This window comes from Melospiza melodia, chromosome 8 (assembly GCF_035770615.1).
Source record: "Melospiza melodia melodia isolate bMelMel2 chromosome 8, bMelMel2.pri, whole genome shotgun sequence".
Classification (NCBI taxonomy): domain Eukaryota; kingdom Metazoa; phylum Chordata; class Aves; order Passeriformes; family Passerellidae; genus Melospiza; species Melospiza melodia.
This window is the reverse complement of record NC_086201.1, coordinates 1,007,388-1,022,618: the sequence shown is the minus strand read 5'-3', so window position 1 is coordinate 1,022,618 and position 15,231 is coordinate 1,007,388. Positions and strand designations below refer to the sequence as shown.

The 15,231-nt window shown below is 52.8% G+C and overlaps 1 protein-coding gene across 5 annotated transcripts in view; it reads left to right on the top strand.

Annotated features, from left to right (window-relative positions):
* Window positions 1-1,338: 1,338 nt before the first annotated feature.
* Window positions 1,339-15,231, top strand: part of KCNJ3 (potassium inwardly rectifying channel subfamily J member 3) — a 28,576-nt gene continuing 14,683 nt past the window's right edge. For 2 of the 5 annotated variants that reach the window (XM_063161486.1, XM_063161485.1), the window contains exons 1-2: window positions 1,339-2,210; window positions 6,102-6,318. In XM_063161486.1, the coding sequence (XP_063017556.1) occupies window positions 1,533-2,210; window positions 6,102-6,318 (895 nt within the window). In that variant the 5' untranslated portion in view covers window positions 1,339-1,532. The remainder of the gene's footprint in view (window positions 2,211-6,101; window positions 6,319-15,231) is intronic. The other 3 variants (XR_010028520.1, XM_063161487.1, XM_063161484.1) reach the window with 3 other exon arrangements.

Below are 15,231 nucleotides of genomic sequence, written 5' to 3'. Positions count from 1 at the left end.
CCTCTGGGAAAACAGGAGGGATGGAGGAAGGAGAATAGGAGAAGGGAAGCTGGCAAGGCTGCTGGATCTGTGAGCCAGGAGGGTTCTGGCAGCGTGGCCAGAGTTTGGGATGAATTCCATACAAAATTTCCTTGAATTGGGTGGGAAAATTAACAGGCATTGTGTCACTGACAGGAAAAAAAGAGTGGGGAACTGGAGAAATTGGGAATAGAAAAGAGTAAAGTGAGAAACTAAATCAATTTTCTGGCAAAAAAAACAAACAAACAAAAAAAAACTGGAATAGAAATGCAGTGGCCAGAAAAATCCTTGAGAATCAGTTCTGAGGAAGGTGATGGTTCAAAAGTGAAGTGTGGCTGGGCTTTATCCCATGGTTAAAGCTGCCAATCCAAGCTTTTTCTGGAGCTGGTGGCAGCAGTCCTGCAGCAGGAGTGGGTGAGGAGGACCCTTGGGTACAGCCTGGCCCTTTGGAGCATCACCAGCCCCCTTCCCACCCAACTGCTCCACAATTCCCTGGGCATTCATCCACATTTTGGGGCTGCTTTCCTGCTTCCCACCAGTCCTGGATCAGGGCTGAGCTCTGTGGCTTCTCTCAGGGAAATCGTTCCCGGGTGGAAGGGGCTGTGTCCCCCCTGTGTGCTGGCAGGGCTGCCTGGCTGCCTGGGGATCTGAACGTCTCAAAAACTTAAAATGGAATGCAATAAAGGTAAAAACGGGATAAAGGGGGATGGGATGGAATGGAATGGAATGGAATGGAATGGAATGGAATAGAATAGAATAGAATAGAATAGAATAGAATAGAATAGAATAGAATAGAATAGAATAGAATAGAATAGAATAGAATAGGAGAATAGAATAGAATAGGAGAGTAGGGGTACCCGACCTCCTCGGCCCCTCCTGGTTGGTTCTGTGCGAGCTGGAGCCGCTCCGAGGGAGGAGGAGGAGGGATGGAGGCCCGGGGGAGGATGCTGGGGAGAGGAAGATGAGGAGGAAGATGATGATGCCGGGGGGAGGAGGATGAGTGAAGGATGCTGAGGATGAAGATGCAGAGCGCACCGAGGCTGCGGAGGGCGGGCTGTGCGCGGGGTCGCTGAGACGCGCAGGGTCGCGGGGCGGTGCGGGATCCAGGGGCGGTGCGGGATCCGGGGGGAGTGTCGCTGCGCGGGGCGGTGCGGAGGGAGTGTCGCTGCGCGGGGCGGTGCCGCCCTGCCCGGGGCCGCTGCCGGCGGCTCCGCGTGGGAGGCGGCGGCGCCGGGCGGAGGCTCCGCGGCCGCGGCGCGGCGGGGCCGGGCGGGCTGCGCGGGGGATGCGGAGCTGAGCGGGGCTGTGCGGACTGCGGGGTGCGAGGGGCCGCGCGGGTGCTGGGGACTGCGCGGATTTTGCCGGCTGTGAGGTTGTCGGTGGCTGCGCGGGTTTTGCCGGCTGTCGGGGTGCTGGTGGCTGCGCGGGTTTTGCCGGCTGCGCGGGTTTCGGTGGCCGCGCGGGTTTTGCCGGCTGTCGGGGGCTGCGCGGCGCTGCGCGGGGCTGCGCGGAGCATGTCGGCGCTGCGGCGCAAGCTGGGCGATGAGTACCAGGTGGTGAGCACCTCGGCCAGCGGCGGAGGCCTCCCGCCCCCGCGCAGCGCCCCGCGCGGGAAGCGCCAGCGCTTCGTGGACAAGAACGGGCGCTGCAACGTGCAGCACGGCAACCTGGGCGGCGAGACCAGCCGCTACCTGTCCGACCTCTTCACCACGCTGGTGGACCTCAAGTGGCGCTGGAACCTGTTCATCTTCATCCTCACCTACACCGTGGCCTGGCTCTTCATGGCCTCCATGTGGTGGGTGATCGCCTACATGCGCGGGGACCTCAACAAGGCGCACGACGACAGCTACACCCCGTGCGTGGCCAACGTGTACAACTTCCCCTCCGCCTTCCTCTTCTTCATCGAGACCGAGGCCACCATCGGCTACGGCTACCGCTACATCACCGACAAGTGCCCCGAGGGCATCATCCTCTTCCTCTTCCAGTCCATCCTGGGCTCCATCGTGGACGCCTTCCTCATCGGCTGCATGTTCATCAAGATGTCCCAGCCCAAGAAGCGGGCGGAGACGCTGATGTTCAGCGAGCACGCCGCCATCTCCATGCGCGACGGGAAGCTCACGCTCATGTTCCGCGTGGGCAACCTCCGCAACAGCCACATGGTGTCGGCCCAGATCCGCTGCAAGCTGCTCAAGGTGCGTGCTCGGGGGGAACGCGGGGAAATGCCCTCAAGGAAAGGCGCCCGGGGCAGTGGGGGAGTCCCCATCCCGCGTGGAGGTGGCACTTGGGGACGTGAGGGTCTTGGCAGTGCTGGGAATGGTTGGACTTGATGGCCTTGGGGGCTTTTCCAACCTCAGTAATTCCATGGGGGCCCTGGCAGTTCAGGGATAGTTGGACTGGATGGCCTTGGGGGGCTTTTCCAACCTCAGTAATTCTGTGAGGGTCTCGGCAGTGCTGGGGATGATTGGACTCCGTGGTCTTGAGGGGCTTTTCCAACCTCAGTAATTCCATGGGGATCCCAGCAGTGCTGGGAATGGTTGGACTCGATGGCCTTGGGGGGCTTTTCTAACCTCAATAATTCCATGGGGGTCCCAGTAGTGTTGGGCATGGTTGGATTCCATGGTCCTGGCGGGCTTTTCCAACCTCAGTAATTCTGTGAGGGCCTTGGCAGTGCTGGGAATGGTTGGATTCCATGATCCTAGGTGGCTTTTCCAACCTCAGTAATTCCATGGAGAACTTGGCAGTTTGGGTATGGTTGTATTTCATGGTCTTGAGGGTCTTTTCCAACCTCAGTAATTCCATGAGGGCCCTGGCAGTGCCCAGCCAACCCAGGGAATGGTTGGGATGGTTGGACTCCATGGCCTTGGGGGGCTTTTCCAACCTAAATTCTGGGGTTCTGTGGCAGAACCGTGTCCCAAGTGCTGCTCCCCTGGGGACATCCCACCCCCTCTCCGTGTCCCTTGGATGTCCCTTGCTCCTGCCCGTGGCTGTGCCCTCGTCCCTGGGGCTCGGAGCAGTCCATGGAAGGTGGCCCTGCCCATGGCCGGGGTCGGACTGGATGATCCCAGATCGTGTTTTGGGTCCTGCTGCCGTCCCAGCACCCCTGCCCTGCTTTCCTGGTGCAGGGAACATCTCCAGGAGCCCCGGGCTGCGGGCTCAGCCATCAGCAGCGCATTCCCAGCCTCCTTGGAGATAATTCCTGCATTCAGCGCAGGATTGGGATGGATATTTATAGATTCCTATAAAATGCTCCATTTCCCTGACAAGGAAATCAAATCCTTTGTAGCTCCGAGCCTTCCTTCCGTGAGCCGGGAAGGAGAAAGCTCCGGGCATAATCCAGAGCTTTTTGGGCAGGCTGAACTTTGCAGACGTGAGCTCCAAGGAAAGCAGAGTGCTGGGGTTAGAGCTGGAGCATCCCAGTCCCTGGAGCATCCCCGTCCCTGGAGCATCCCCATCCCTGGAGCATCCCCATCCCTGGAGCATCCCCATCCCTGGAGCATCCCTGCCCCTGGAGCATCCCTGCCCTGGAGCATCCCTGCCCCTGGAGCATTCCCATCCCTGGAGCATCCCCATCCCTGGAGCATCCCCGTCCCTGGAGCATCCCTGCCCCTGGAGCATCCCTGCCCCTGGAGCATCCCTGCCCCTGGAGCATCCCCATCCCTGGAGCATCCCTGCCCCTGGAGCATCCCCATCCCTGGAGCATCCCCATCCCTGGAGCATCCCTGCCCCTGGAGCATCCCTGCCCCTGGAGCATCCCTGCCCCTGGAGCATCCCCATCCCTGGAGCATCCCCATCCCTGGAGCATCCCTGCCCCTGGAGCATCCCCGTCCCTGGAGCATCCCCATCCCTGGAGCATCCCTGCCCCTGGAGCATCCCTGCCCTGGAGCATCCCCATCCCTGGAGCATCCCCGTCCCTGGAGCATCCCTGCCCTGGAGGGCTGGGGAGAGCCGGCCCTGGTCCGAGGCTCGCCCGCGGATCCTGAAGGGATCGGGAATGGGGCTGGGGAATGTGGAATCAGGGATGGGGATGGAGTGGGTGGGAGGAAGGAGCCGGCTCAGGGGGCTTTTGATGCACACAGAGCGTCCCACAGGGACCCCCCGGGAATGGGGATACCCACAGGGGGGTGGGGGCAGGGAACGGGGTGTCCTGTCCTTGGGATGGGTGTCCTGAAGGGAATGGGGGTGTCCTGTCCTTAGGATGGGTGTCCTGCAGGGAACGGGGTGTCCTGTCCTTGGGATGGGTGTCCTGCAGGGAATGGGGTGTCCTGTCCTTGGGGGGAATGTCCTGCAGGGAATGGGGTGTCCTGTCCTTGGGATGGGTGTCCTGAAGGGAATGGGGGTGTCCTGTCCTTGGGGGGAATGTCCTGCAGGGAACGGGGTGTCCTGTCCTTAGGATGGGTGTCCTGATGGGAATGGGGGTGTCCTGTCCTTGGGATTGGAGTGCCCTTGGGATGAGTGTCCTGTCCTTGGGATGGGGTGTCGTGCAGGAAATGGGGGTGCTGTTTCCATTGGAAGGGTGTCCTGCAGGGATTTAGGATATCCTGGTGAGATTGGGGGTGTCCTGTCCTTGGGATGGGTGTCCTGGTGGGATTGGGGGTGTCCTGCAGAGAATGGGGCTGCTGATTCCATTGGAAGGGTGTCCTGCAGGGATTTAGGATATCCTGTAGGGATTGGTGGTGTCCTGGTGGGATCTGGGATATCCTGTAGGGAATAGGAGTGTCCTGTCCTTGGGATGGGTGTATTGGAGGGTTGGGGGTGCCCCTCCCTCGGGATGTGGGTGCTGGGCAGGGCAGGGTCCCCATTCCCAGGACAATTCCCTTGGGAATCTCTCCAGTTTTCCTCCCTGTTCCCCCTCAGCCCATGGGAGGCTCCTGAGGTTGTCCTGTTCTCCCAAATTCCCTGTTTCCCGTGGGATTTCAGGATCAGGACTGGCCCACTATTGGGGTCTCCTAAACCTTGAGGGAGTCCGTGCCTTAAAGAGGGAAAGAATTCCTAAAAATTTCCCCAAATAAACCTTTAATACCTTTAAAATTATGGAATATAATTTATAAATATTATTTATAAGGATAAATATACAAAATAGGATTAAAACATAATACCATAGATTTATGTAATATGCAATTATAAATATTTATATTTACCAATATATAATTTATACAGTTTGTTTTAAAGTATTTAATAATGTGTAAATATATATTTGCATTCTGTATCGATATATTTAAATAATTTCATATATTTCAAGCTATAAAAGATCAAAAATGAGTAATTTCCAGTGCAGCATTTGAAAATTGCTCTTTTTTTTTGGCTCTGGAAGTCCCAGAGGAGGAATTGTAAAAGATGGAGCTTCAAAATTAGTGTGGCTCCAAAAGAATTGCCTGGATCTGAATTATGGGAAAAGAAAGGTTTGTGCTTGGAAGGAAAGCAGTGCCAGGCCAGGCCACCTGGGGAAAAAAAAGGGAAGGGGGAAAAAAAAAGTGGAAAAAAGGGTAATTAGAAGGAAAAAATGAGGGAAGAGCAAAATAAAAAGGAAAAGTAAAATGAAAAAAGCAGGGCAAAGGAAAATAAGAGGAAAAACAAAATTTAAAAGGGGAAAAAGGAAAATAAGAGGAAAAATCAAAGAAAAAAGAAAACCAAAGGAAAGGGAAAATAAAAGGGGAAAAGGGTAAAAAAAAGACAAATCAAAGGAATAAAAGAAAAAGAGAAGAAGAGGAGAAAGGGAAAATGAAAGAAGGAACAAAGATAAAAGGAAGGAGGGAAAATGAAAGGGAGCCCCATTCCTGGGGGATTGCAGAGCCTGGGATGTGGCACCTGAGGACCCGAGTGCTGGGAATGGTTGGGAATCGATCTTAGAGGGCTTTTCCAACCCAAACTTTCTGGGGTTCCGCGATTTCCTCCCCCCCGCCGAAGCTCCCCCCGTTTCCCTGGGTTTGGGCCGTGTCCCCAAACTCCCGATTGCCCCTGCTGAAATCCCACAGTCCTGGGAGGTTCAGGAAGGGCTCTCAGTCCCGTCCCCTGGGCAGGGATTCTGCTGCCCCAGGCCCTCCCAGGGACCAGGAGCTCCAACGTCCCCTCCTTGTGCCCCGCAGTCCCGGCAGACCCCGGAGGGAGAGTTCCTGCCCCTGGACCAGCTGGAGCTGGACGTGGGCTTCAGCACGGGGGCTGACCAGCTCTTCCTGGTGTCCCCCCTGACCATCTGCCACGTCATCGACTCCAAGAGCCCCTTCTACGACCTGTCCCAGCGCAGCATGCACACGGAGCAGTTCGAGATCGTCGTCATCCTCGAGGGCATCGTGGAGACCACGGGTGAGTGGGGCCGGCCTGTGGAGCTCCCTGCTGGACCCACACAGCTCGGGGCAAGGCTGGAGAGCTGGGGGGCAGCTGCAGTTGGGGTCTGCTGCAGAGGGGTTCTGGGACTCCCCGAGTCCCAAGACTTAGGGGTTTGGGCCTCTCCAAGGAGATGGATTGTGGTGCTGGGGCTCTATCCAAGGAGATGGATTTTGGTGCTCTATCCAAGGAGATGGATTTTGGTGCTGGGGCTCTCTCCAGGGGATGGATTTTGGTGCTCTGTCCAAGGGGATGGATTTTGGTGCTGGGCTCTATCCAAGGAGATGGATTTTGGTGCTGGGCTCTAATCCAAGGAGATGGATTTTGGTGCTCTCTCCAAGAGAATGGATTTTTGTACTCTCTCCAGGGGATAGGTTTTGGTGCTGGGCTCTCTCCAAGGGATGGATTTTGGTGCTGGGCTCTATCCAAGGAGATGGATTTTGGTGCTCTCTAGGGGATGATTTTTGTACTCTCTCCAGGGGATAGGTTTTGGTGCTGGGCTCTATCCAAGGAGATGGATTTTGGTGCTCTATCCAAGGAGATGGATTTTGGTGCTGGGGCTCTCTCCAGGGGATGGATTTTGGTGCTCTGTCCAAGGGGATGGATTTTGGTGCTGGGCTCTATCCAAGGAGATGGATTTTGGTGCTGGGCTCTAATCCAAGGAGATGGATTTTGGTGCTCTCTCCAAGAGAATGGATTTTTGTACTCTCTCCAGGGGATAGGTTTTGGTGCTGGGCTCTCTCCAAGGGATGGATTTTGGTGCTGGGCTCTATCCAAGGAGATGGATTTTGGTGCTCTCTCCAAGAGAATGGATTTTTGTACTCTCCCCAGGGGATAGGTTTTGGTGCTGGGCTCTCTCCAGGGGATGGATTTTGGTGCTCTATCCAAGGAGATGGATTTTGGTGCTCTCTCCAAGAGAATGGATTTTTGTACTCTCTCCAGGGGATAGGTTTTGGTGCTGGGCTCTCTCCAGGGGGATGGATTTTGGCACTGCTGCTCTCTCCAAGGAGATGAATTTTGGTGCTTTCTCCAAGGGGATGGATTTTTGTGCTCTCCAGGGGATGGATTTGGAGTCTCTCCAGGGGATGGATTTTGGCATTGGGGTTCTCTCTAAGGAGATGAATTTTGGGGCTCTCTCCAGGGCATGGGTTAGGGTTAGGTTGGCACTGGGGCTCTCTCCAGGGCATGAATTTCGGTGCTGCTGCTCTCTCCAGGGGATGGATTTTGGGTCTCTCTCCAGGGGATGGATTTTGGGTCTCTCAGGGTGATGAATTTTGGCACTTGTGCTCTGTCCAGGGGGATGGATTTTGGTTCTCTCTCCAGAGGGATGAATTTTTGTGCTGTCCAAGGAGATGGATTTTGGCACTGGGGCTCTCTTCAGGAGGATGGATTTTTGTGCTCTCTAGGGAGATGGATTTTGGTGGTGGGGCTCTCTCCAAGGAGATGGATTTTGGCAGTGGTGCTCTCCAAGGGGATGGATTTTGGTGCTCTATCCAAGGGTGTGGATTTTGGCACTGCTGCTCTCTCCAGGGGATGGATTTTGGGGCTCTCTCCAAGGAGATGGATTTTGGTGTTCCCAGGATATGGTGTTGGGAATGTGGAGCTCCTGGCTGGGATGTGGAGCTCCTGCATTTTCCAGTTGCTGCCAGGCGCAGGGAGTGTTCAGGGTACCTTTGATGCATTTTGGGGCCATGTTGTGGGGTCCCAATATTCCTCCTGATTCCCCAGGCAGGAGAGCACAGCCCAGAGAAAGGAAGGTGAACCCTCTGTGTGCTTCCCTAAAAACTCCTTGATATTCCTCTAAAAACTCCCTGATATTTACATAAAGCCCCACAGATACTTCCCTAAAAACCTGATCTTTACCTGCCAGCCCCTTGATAGTTCCTTAAAATCTCCTTGGTATTCCTCTAAAAGTTAAAATCTCCTTGATATTCCTCTAAAAACTCCTTGGTATTGTCATAAAGATTCCCTGATATTTCCCTAAAAAACTCCTGATATTTCTCAAAAAAGTTCCTGATATTTCTCAAAAAAATTCCTGATATTTCTGTAAAACCCCCCTGATACTTCCCTAAAACCTCCCTGATATTTCCCCTGAACCTTCCTGATATTTCCCTAAAAATTTCCTGATACTTCCTTAAAAACCTTCTGGTGTTCCCCTAAAAACTCCTTGATATTCCCTAAAAAACCCCTTTTCATAAAGGCTTCCTGATATTTCCCCAGAACTCCTGGATACTTCCCTAAAAGCTCCCTGATATTTCCCTATAAACTCCCTGGCATTTCCCTAAGTCCCCCTGGCACTTCCTTGATATTTCCCTGTAAACTCCCTGATATTTCCCTAAATATTTTGTGGTATTTCCATTAAAAATTCCCTGGAAAACTTGCAGGCCTGACCTTGCAGGTTTCTTGTTTTTATTCCTCAAAAAATTAATTCCAAACAAAATGAGGGAAGAAAAGCTCTTTTGTAAATAACTCTTGGAATTTAAAAGCCTGGCTTTGTTTTGGGAAATATTATTAACCTGGAAATTATACAGGGAATGGGCAAAAAAAAAAAAAAAAAAAGGAAAAAAGGGAATTTCTGGGTCTTTAAAGCCTAACTGGGATAAGGTTCCAAATGTTGTGACCTACTTTTGGGAGCTGAGCTGAAAATTGGGCAAAACAGAGCAAAATGTGCTGGATCTGGATAACACAGGAGGGAATGAAAGGGCTGGGAAAATCTTCCAGTGGGAGCAAAGGGAGGAGGAGGAGAGGGCAGGGCTGGATTTGAGGGAAGGGAGAGCTCATCCAGGGATGCTGAGGATTTTAGGGAAGAGGGGAAACCTCTGTGGGTTTAAACCCTGCAGGAATTCCAGATTCTCCTCTCAGTTCAGGCTTTTCCCAGCAAATGCTGCATTTCCCCTCCCATCCAAAGCTCTGCAAAAGCAGAGGTTTTCCTGTGGGAACGTGCAGTGATCCACCAGCAAACACTGGCAACATCCCTGGATATAAATGGGCATTAAATGTTGGGAATAATGGGATCCTATGGAAAAATGGGATTCATTCAGGGGGTTTGGAGAGGTTGAGTGTGGTACTGGGAATGTGACCCTGGAGTTGGGATGAAAGCCTGGAAGGCCTTCCTGGCATTCCTGATCCGTCCTGAATTCCCTGGGAGCTCCTGATCCGTCCTGAATTCCTCCCTGCTTTAGGGAAGGGTCTCCTCTGGGATTTTTTAGGAGGGGTCCCGGCCCAGGATTGTGGGGGCGATTCCTTGGGATGGTTTTTGACTAAAAGAGGGAATATTTAGATGGATGTTGGGAAAGAATTCCTGGCTGGGAGGGTGGGGAGGGCTGGGTTGGAATTCCCAGCGCGGCTGTGCGATCCAGGGAAAAGGAAAGGGAAAGAAAAAGGGGAAAGGGAAAAAGGGGAAGGAAAGGAAAGGAAAGGAAAGGAAAGGAAAGGAAAGGAAAGGAAAGGAAAGGAAAGGAAAGGAAAGGAAAGGAAAGGAAAGGAAAGGAAAGGAAAGGAAAGGAAAGGAAAGGAAAGGAAAGGAAAGGAAAGGAAAGGAAAGGAAAGGAAAGGAAAGGAAAGGAATGGAATTTGACTTTCATCCTGGATTGTCCTGCTGGGATTTGCCTCTGGGTTTGTTTGGGATTATGTAACCCTTTATAATTTTGTGTTATCCTGCAATTTATTGATAAGCTGCTAGAATTCCTGAAAAAAAAAATCAGTCATTAATAGGAATCTGAAGCAAACAAAACCCTGCAGGAATGGTTTGTGCATCCGTTTTCCAAACTCATTAAATTTATTTTGGAAGCCTCTTCCTGTGATTTGCTGATTAAAGAACTCCAGAGCCTGCCAGGCTTTTTAATTAAAGAAATAGGGATGGCATCAAAGGCCTTTTCCTCTGGTTTTGCTTTTAAAAACATGAAAAAACTGGAATTCTGGAGCCACAGGAAGGGATCTCTGAGATCCATGGAGTGAGCTCAGAATCCAGAAGCTTGAGGGAACAAGGAGCTGGGACAGATCTGAAAATTACCAGGATTCTGATAATTCCAGTTAAAATGGGATTTTTTTGGACATTGTTCTGAGGGCCAGTGAGAAACCTCAATACAAATTCAGCAGCTTTAAAGGTGGAACATTAAATATGGGAATTGTGGAATGGTTTGGGTTGGAAGGGACCTTTAAAGGTCAAATTATTTGTGGGGGTTTTTTAATCTTTCCATTCAGATTTTGGATTTTTTTATGTGTTGAATGGGAGGGCAACAGGAAAACAGGACTCAGCAGTTCACATATTGGCAGTAGCTTTGAAATTGCATTTCATTTTATTTTAAACATTTTTAAGCACAGCCTGAGCATGGTAAAATATTCCTTTAAAACTCTCAGGGCCGAACATCCCGCAGATCCTTTCCCAGTGCTGCCGTTATAGGAAATCTGTCAGTGGAAAATCCAATATTCTTTGGTCACGTGGACAAACACGTTTGGCCCTGGCAGAGCTGGGATTTCCTGGCATTGGCACCTTCAGCTCCAGCTTCCTTCTGGAGCTGCCGGGCTGGGAAAGGGGGAAAAAGGGATTTTTGAAGCTGAGGAAATGCTGCAATGTGCTGGGAAATGCAGGGAAGTGTCTGGGAGAGGAGAGTTTGGAACAATAAATCCCTGATGTCAGTATAGGACACGAAATAACTCGCCATGGACATGCTGCTCTTTTCAAGGTAAAAGGGACTTTTAAATTACTGACTCTGACCTTTATAGATTTCCTAAAGTGGCGGTGGATTGGAGGGTGGCAGTGCCACCTCTCCAGTGACACTGGACAAACCAACAGTCCATCACATTTCTCCTCCTCCATAAAAGAATGCAAAACAATGAGTTATCTACATAAAGTGTGTGAGAAAGTTCCTTATAAAAATATAAACACCAGAAGGCTTAGAAAATCCTAAAAAATCAAAACACACCCTGGAGGTGTCCTGGGACAGAGGGAGGTGTCCCTGCCACGGCAGGGCTGGGATGGGCTGGGGTTTAGGGTCTGTCCCAAGCCAGAGCAGCCTGGGATTCTGGGATCCATCCCTTGCATAACTTTTATCTTGGATAAAGCTCCCTCCTCCTGCCTGAGGCACCAGTGCCCCAGATCCCCATTTCCTTGCATCAGGCCTTCCTGCCCCCTCCTCTTCTCCCTGAGATCTCTTTGGAGGCCCAGGAGAGAAAACTGGGAGTGATTTTGACCACGAGAGAGAACTGGGAGTGATTTTCACCTGGAGCTGGGCAGGAACTTCCCCTTTTTTTCCCCCCTTTTTTCCCCCTTTTTTTCCCTTTTTTTTCTTTTTTTTTTTTTTTCCTTTTTTCCCCCTTTTTCCCCCTTCCCCCCCCCCCTTTTTTCCCTTTTTTCCCTTTTTTCCCTTTTTCCCTTACCTTTCCCCTTCCCCTTTTTCCTTTCCCTTTGCCATTTTCCCTTTTCCCCCTTTCCCTTTTCCCCCTTTCCCCTTCCCTTCTCTTTCTCCCTTCCCTTTTTTCCCTTGCCTTTTTTATCCCTTTTTTCCCCTCTCCCTTTTTTCCCTTTTCCCTTTTCCCCTCTCCCATGGCCGATCCCAGCGAGCAGGCTCTGAGCTGAAATCGCTGAGATCTCTGCCAAAATTCCCTGCTCACGCCTGATCGGGCTGGATTCCTTCTGCTTGAGCAGCTCCCTGTGCTGAGCTGCTGCTCCCACAGCCTCTGGAGCAGCAGGCTCCCCGTGGAGCCCCATTTTCCAGGCATTGCTGGGGCAGGCTGAGCTGCAATGGTGATTTTGAGCCCCATTTTCCAGGCATTGCTGGGGCAGGCTGAGCTGCAATGGTGATTTTGAGCCCCATTTTCCAGGCATTGCTGGGGCAGGCTGAGCTGCAATGGTGATTTTGAGCCCCATTTTCCAGGCATTGCTGGGGCAGGCTGAGCTGCAATGGTGATTTTGAGCCCCGTTTTCCAGGCATTGCTGGGGCAGGCTGAGCTGCAATGGTGATTTGGGAGCACCAAAACCCCATCTCTGCTGTGGCTCTGCACCTGCTGCCAAGGGGTAGAGCAGGGAAAGGGGAATATTCCAGCTCCTGCTGCACCTGGAGGGGAAACTGGGAATGTTGGGGTGGGAAAGGGGAAGGCAGAGGGCTGGAATTTGTCCTGGAGTGCTGGGATGTGGGGATGCTGCTGGCTAAATACAGCCCCAGACTGCTCCTCCTGGAGAAGCTGATGGGCAGATAAAACCCTCACTGCTGGAGTGGTGCTGACTCACAGGATCCTGGAATGGTTTGGGATGGAAGGGCTCAAATCCCATCCCATTCCATGGGCAGGGACATCTCCCAGTGTCCCAGCTGCTCCAGCCTGGCCTTGGGCACTGCCAGGGATCCAGGGGCAGCCACAGCTGCTCTGGGAATCCCAGCCCAGCCAGGAATTCCTTCCCAATATCCCACCTAAACCAACCCCAATCCTTCCATTTGAAGCCATTCCCTGGTGTCCCTGTCCTTGAATCCCTCACTGCATTGCAATCCGAGACATTTTTTCTCTGTAGCAGCTCCTGCCCACTCCTTATTTCCCTCCTGGATGCTCTGGCAGCCCAGCTTTCCCTGGATATTTGCCCTCGGTGAGTTATGGGTGCTGCTGCCAGAGGTTTTTGTCAGCAGCGCCCGGATCCCTCCTCAGTGTTGTTTATTTATTTATTGTCTCAATAACCTGCAGCAGGTCCGTGCCTCAGGCAGGTGTGCTGCTCCAGGAATGCCCAGCTGCCTTTTCCATGGATACCTGTTCCTTGGCCTGGGTACTCTGCTGTTTGTTATTCTTTATTTCCAGCTCTGCACACGGGGAGATGTTAAATATTGAATATCCCAGCTGCTCCCTCACAGGCTCGCTCTCCTGAGGGATCCTGGCTTGGGAATGGCCTTAGGCTGCCCTAGGGGAGGTTTGGGTCGGATATTTGGGAACATTTATCATGGATAGGGCTGTCTGGGCCTGGCAGAGTCCCCATCTCTGAGGGGGTTTCACAGCCCTGTGGATGTGGCACTGGGGACACTGGGCAGTGCTGGGGATGGTTGCACTCGATGTTCTGAGAGGCTTTTCCAGCCTAAACCCCTCTGGAATTCCACAATCCCAGCTGAACTGGCCTTCCCAGAGCAGAGGTTGCAATCCCTGAGCAGCCAGGCTCAAGGTCTCCTTTTGGAAAGGCACAAACCCCTGAGCTCTCCTGGAATTCCAGGCATGGAACCCCTGGAATTCTCTGGGAAATGGGATGTGCTGTGGGGTGAGGGACACAGGAAAATCCCTGCAGGGATGGGGGCTCCACCCGAGCACCTTTTCCTGCAGGAATTGCCCCAAAATCCCCCCTGAGCTGCCCTGGGCCAGCCTGAGGCCGTTCCCTCTGCTCCTGTCCCTGTTCCCTGCGAGCAGAGCCCGTTGTTTTCCCAGTCTCACCCTTTGCAGCCAGGTTTGTCCCAGCTGGGCACTCCCAGTTTACGTGTGACACAAACCAGTTGTAGTTCAGGCCTTGCTTTGTGGCTGCTGTTGGTTCTTGGGGTGATTTGGAGGTGAGGTTGGAGAGGAAGGCGCTGGTTCAGCTCCTGGTGTGTTACACAACCCAGGCTGCACCGAGGCTGCTGTGAGCTCAGTGATGATAAAAGTGCTTGGCAGGAGAAGGGGGAGAGGCCTGGCCTGGGTAAAACGCTGGGACATTCCAGGAGAGTCATCAAAAACGTCAGGAGGGATTGGGAATTCATGGAGGGGAAAGCTGTGCTTGGGCTGGGGAGAGCCTGGAGGGCTGGGGGCTGCTCCTGCCTCCCTTCCCTGTGCTCCGGGCTGGGTTTGGGGGGTTTTGGGAGTTTTTTTGGGGGGGTTTTGTGGGGTTTGGGGAGCAGGGGCAGGAGGAGGGAGTGAGGGGCTGCAGCTCTGCCCACTCCTGGCTGATCCTTCCTGGGGATGGAGACAGAGCCTGCCTGTCACAGACATGTTTTATGGAAAATCCTTTCCTTAAGATTTTTTCCTCCTGAGAAGCTGGGAGGCCTCAGGAACAAAATGCAAGCAATGGTTATCTGCTGCTGTGGAATGCAACAGGTGGATCTTTGATTAGCTCATGTTGGTTGTTTCTAATTAATGGCCAATTACAGTCAGCTGGCTTGGACTCTCTGTCCGAGACACAAACCTTTGTTATCATTCCTTTCTATTCTATTCTTAGCCAGCCTTCTGATGAAATCCTTTCTTCTATTCTTTTAGTGTAGTTTTAATATAATATATATCATAAAATAATCAATCAGCCTTCTGAAACATGGAGTCAGATCCTCTTCTCCTCCCTCATCCTGGGACCGCTGTGAACACCGTCACAGCTGCCCCTTTTCATTGAGCACTGAGCTGCCCTTGGGGACAGCCAGGGGAGATCATCGTGTGCTGTGCCCTGAGTGAATCTGGGAGCCCAAAGCAAGCCCATTGGTGACCTCAGTGACAGGGCCCCCAAGGTTTGGAGCTGTCTGTGCCATTCCAGCGCCAGGAGAGGCTCTGGGGATGCTGGGAACAAACAGCTCCCTCCTCTAATTGCAATTATTTATTGCGGGCTCCTTGTCCTTGTTTTCCAGCCTTGGTGACTCTCTGCAGCTCCTGAGCAGATCCCAGAGCTCTCAGCAGAGCAGGCTCAGTGCTGGCAGTGCTGGGGATGAACCCCAAATCTGGATTTCACACCCAGTCTGGCGTGGGGCTCCAGGAGCAGGGCACTGGATCAGGGTGTCCAGGTGCCTCTGGAGTCTGGCACCTGCAGGAAAGGGGGAGTTCTGCCCCTCTGCCCCTGGGCTCAGGTGAGAGCCCACTGCAGAGCTGCCCCAGCCCTGGGCTCCCACATTCCAGGGCCTGAAGGGCTCCAGGAGAGCTGCAGAGGGGCTGGGGACAAGGGATGGAGGGACAGGAGCCAGGGAATGGCTC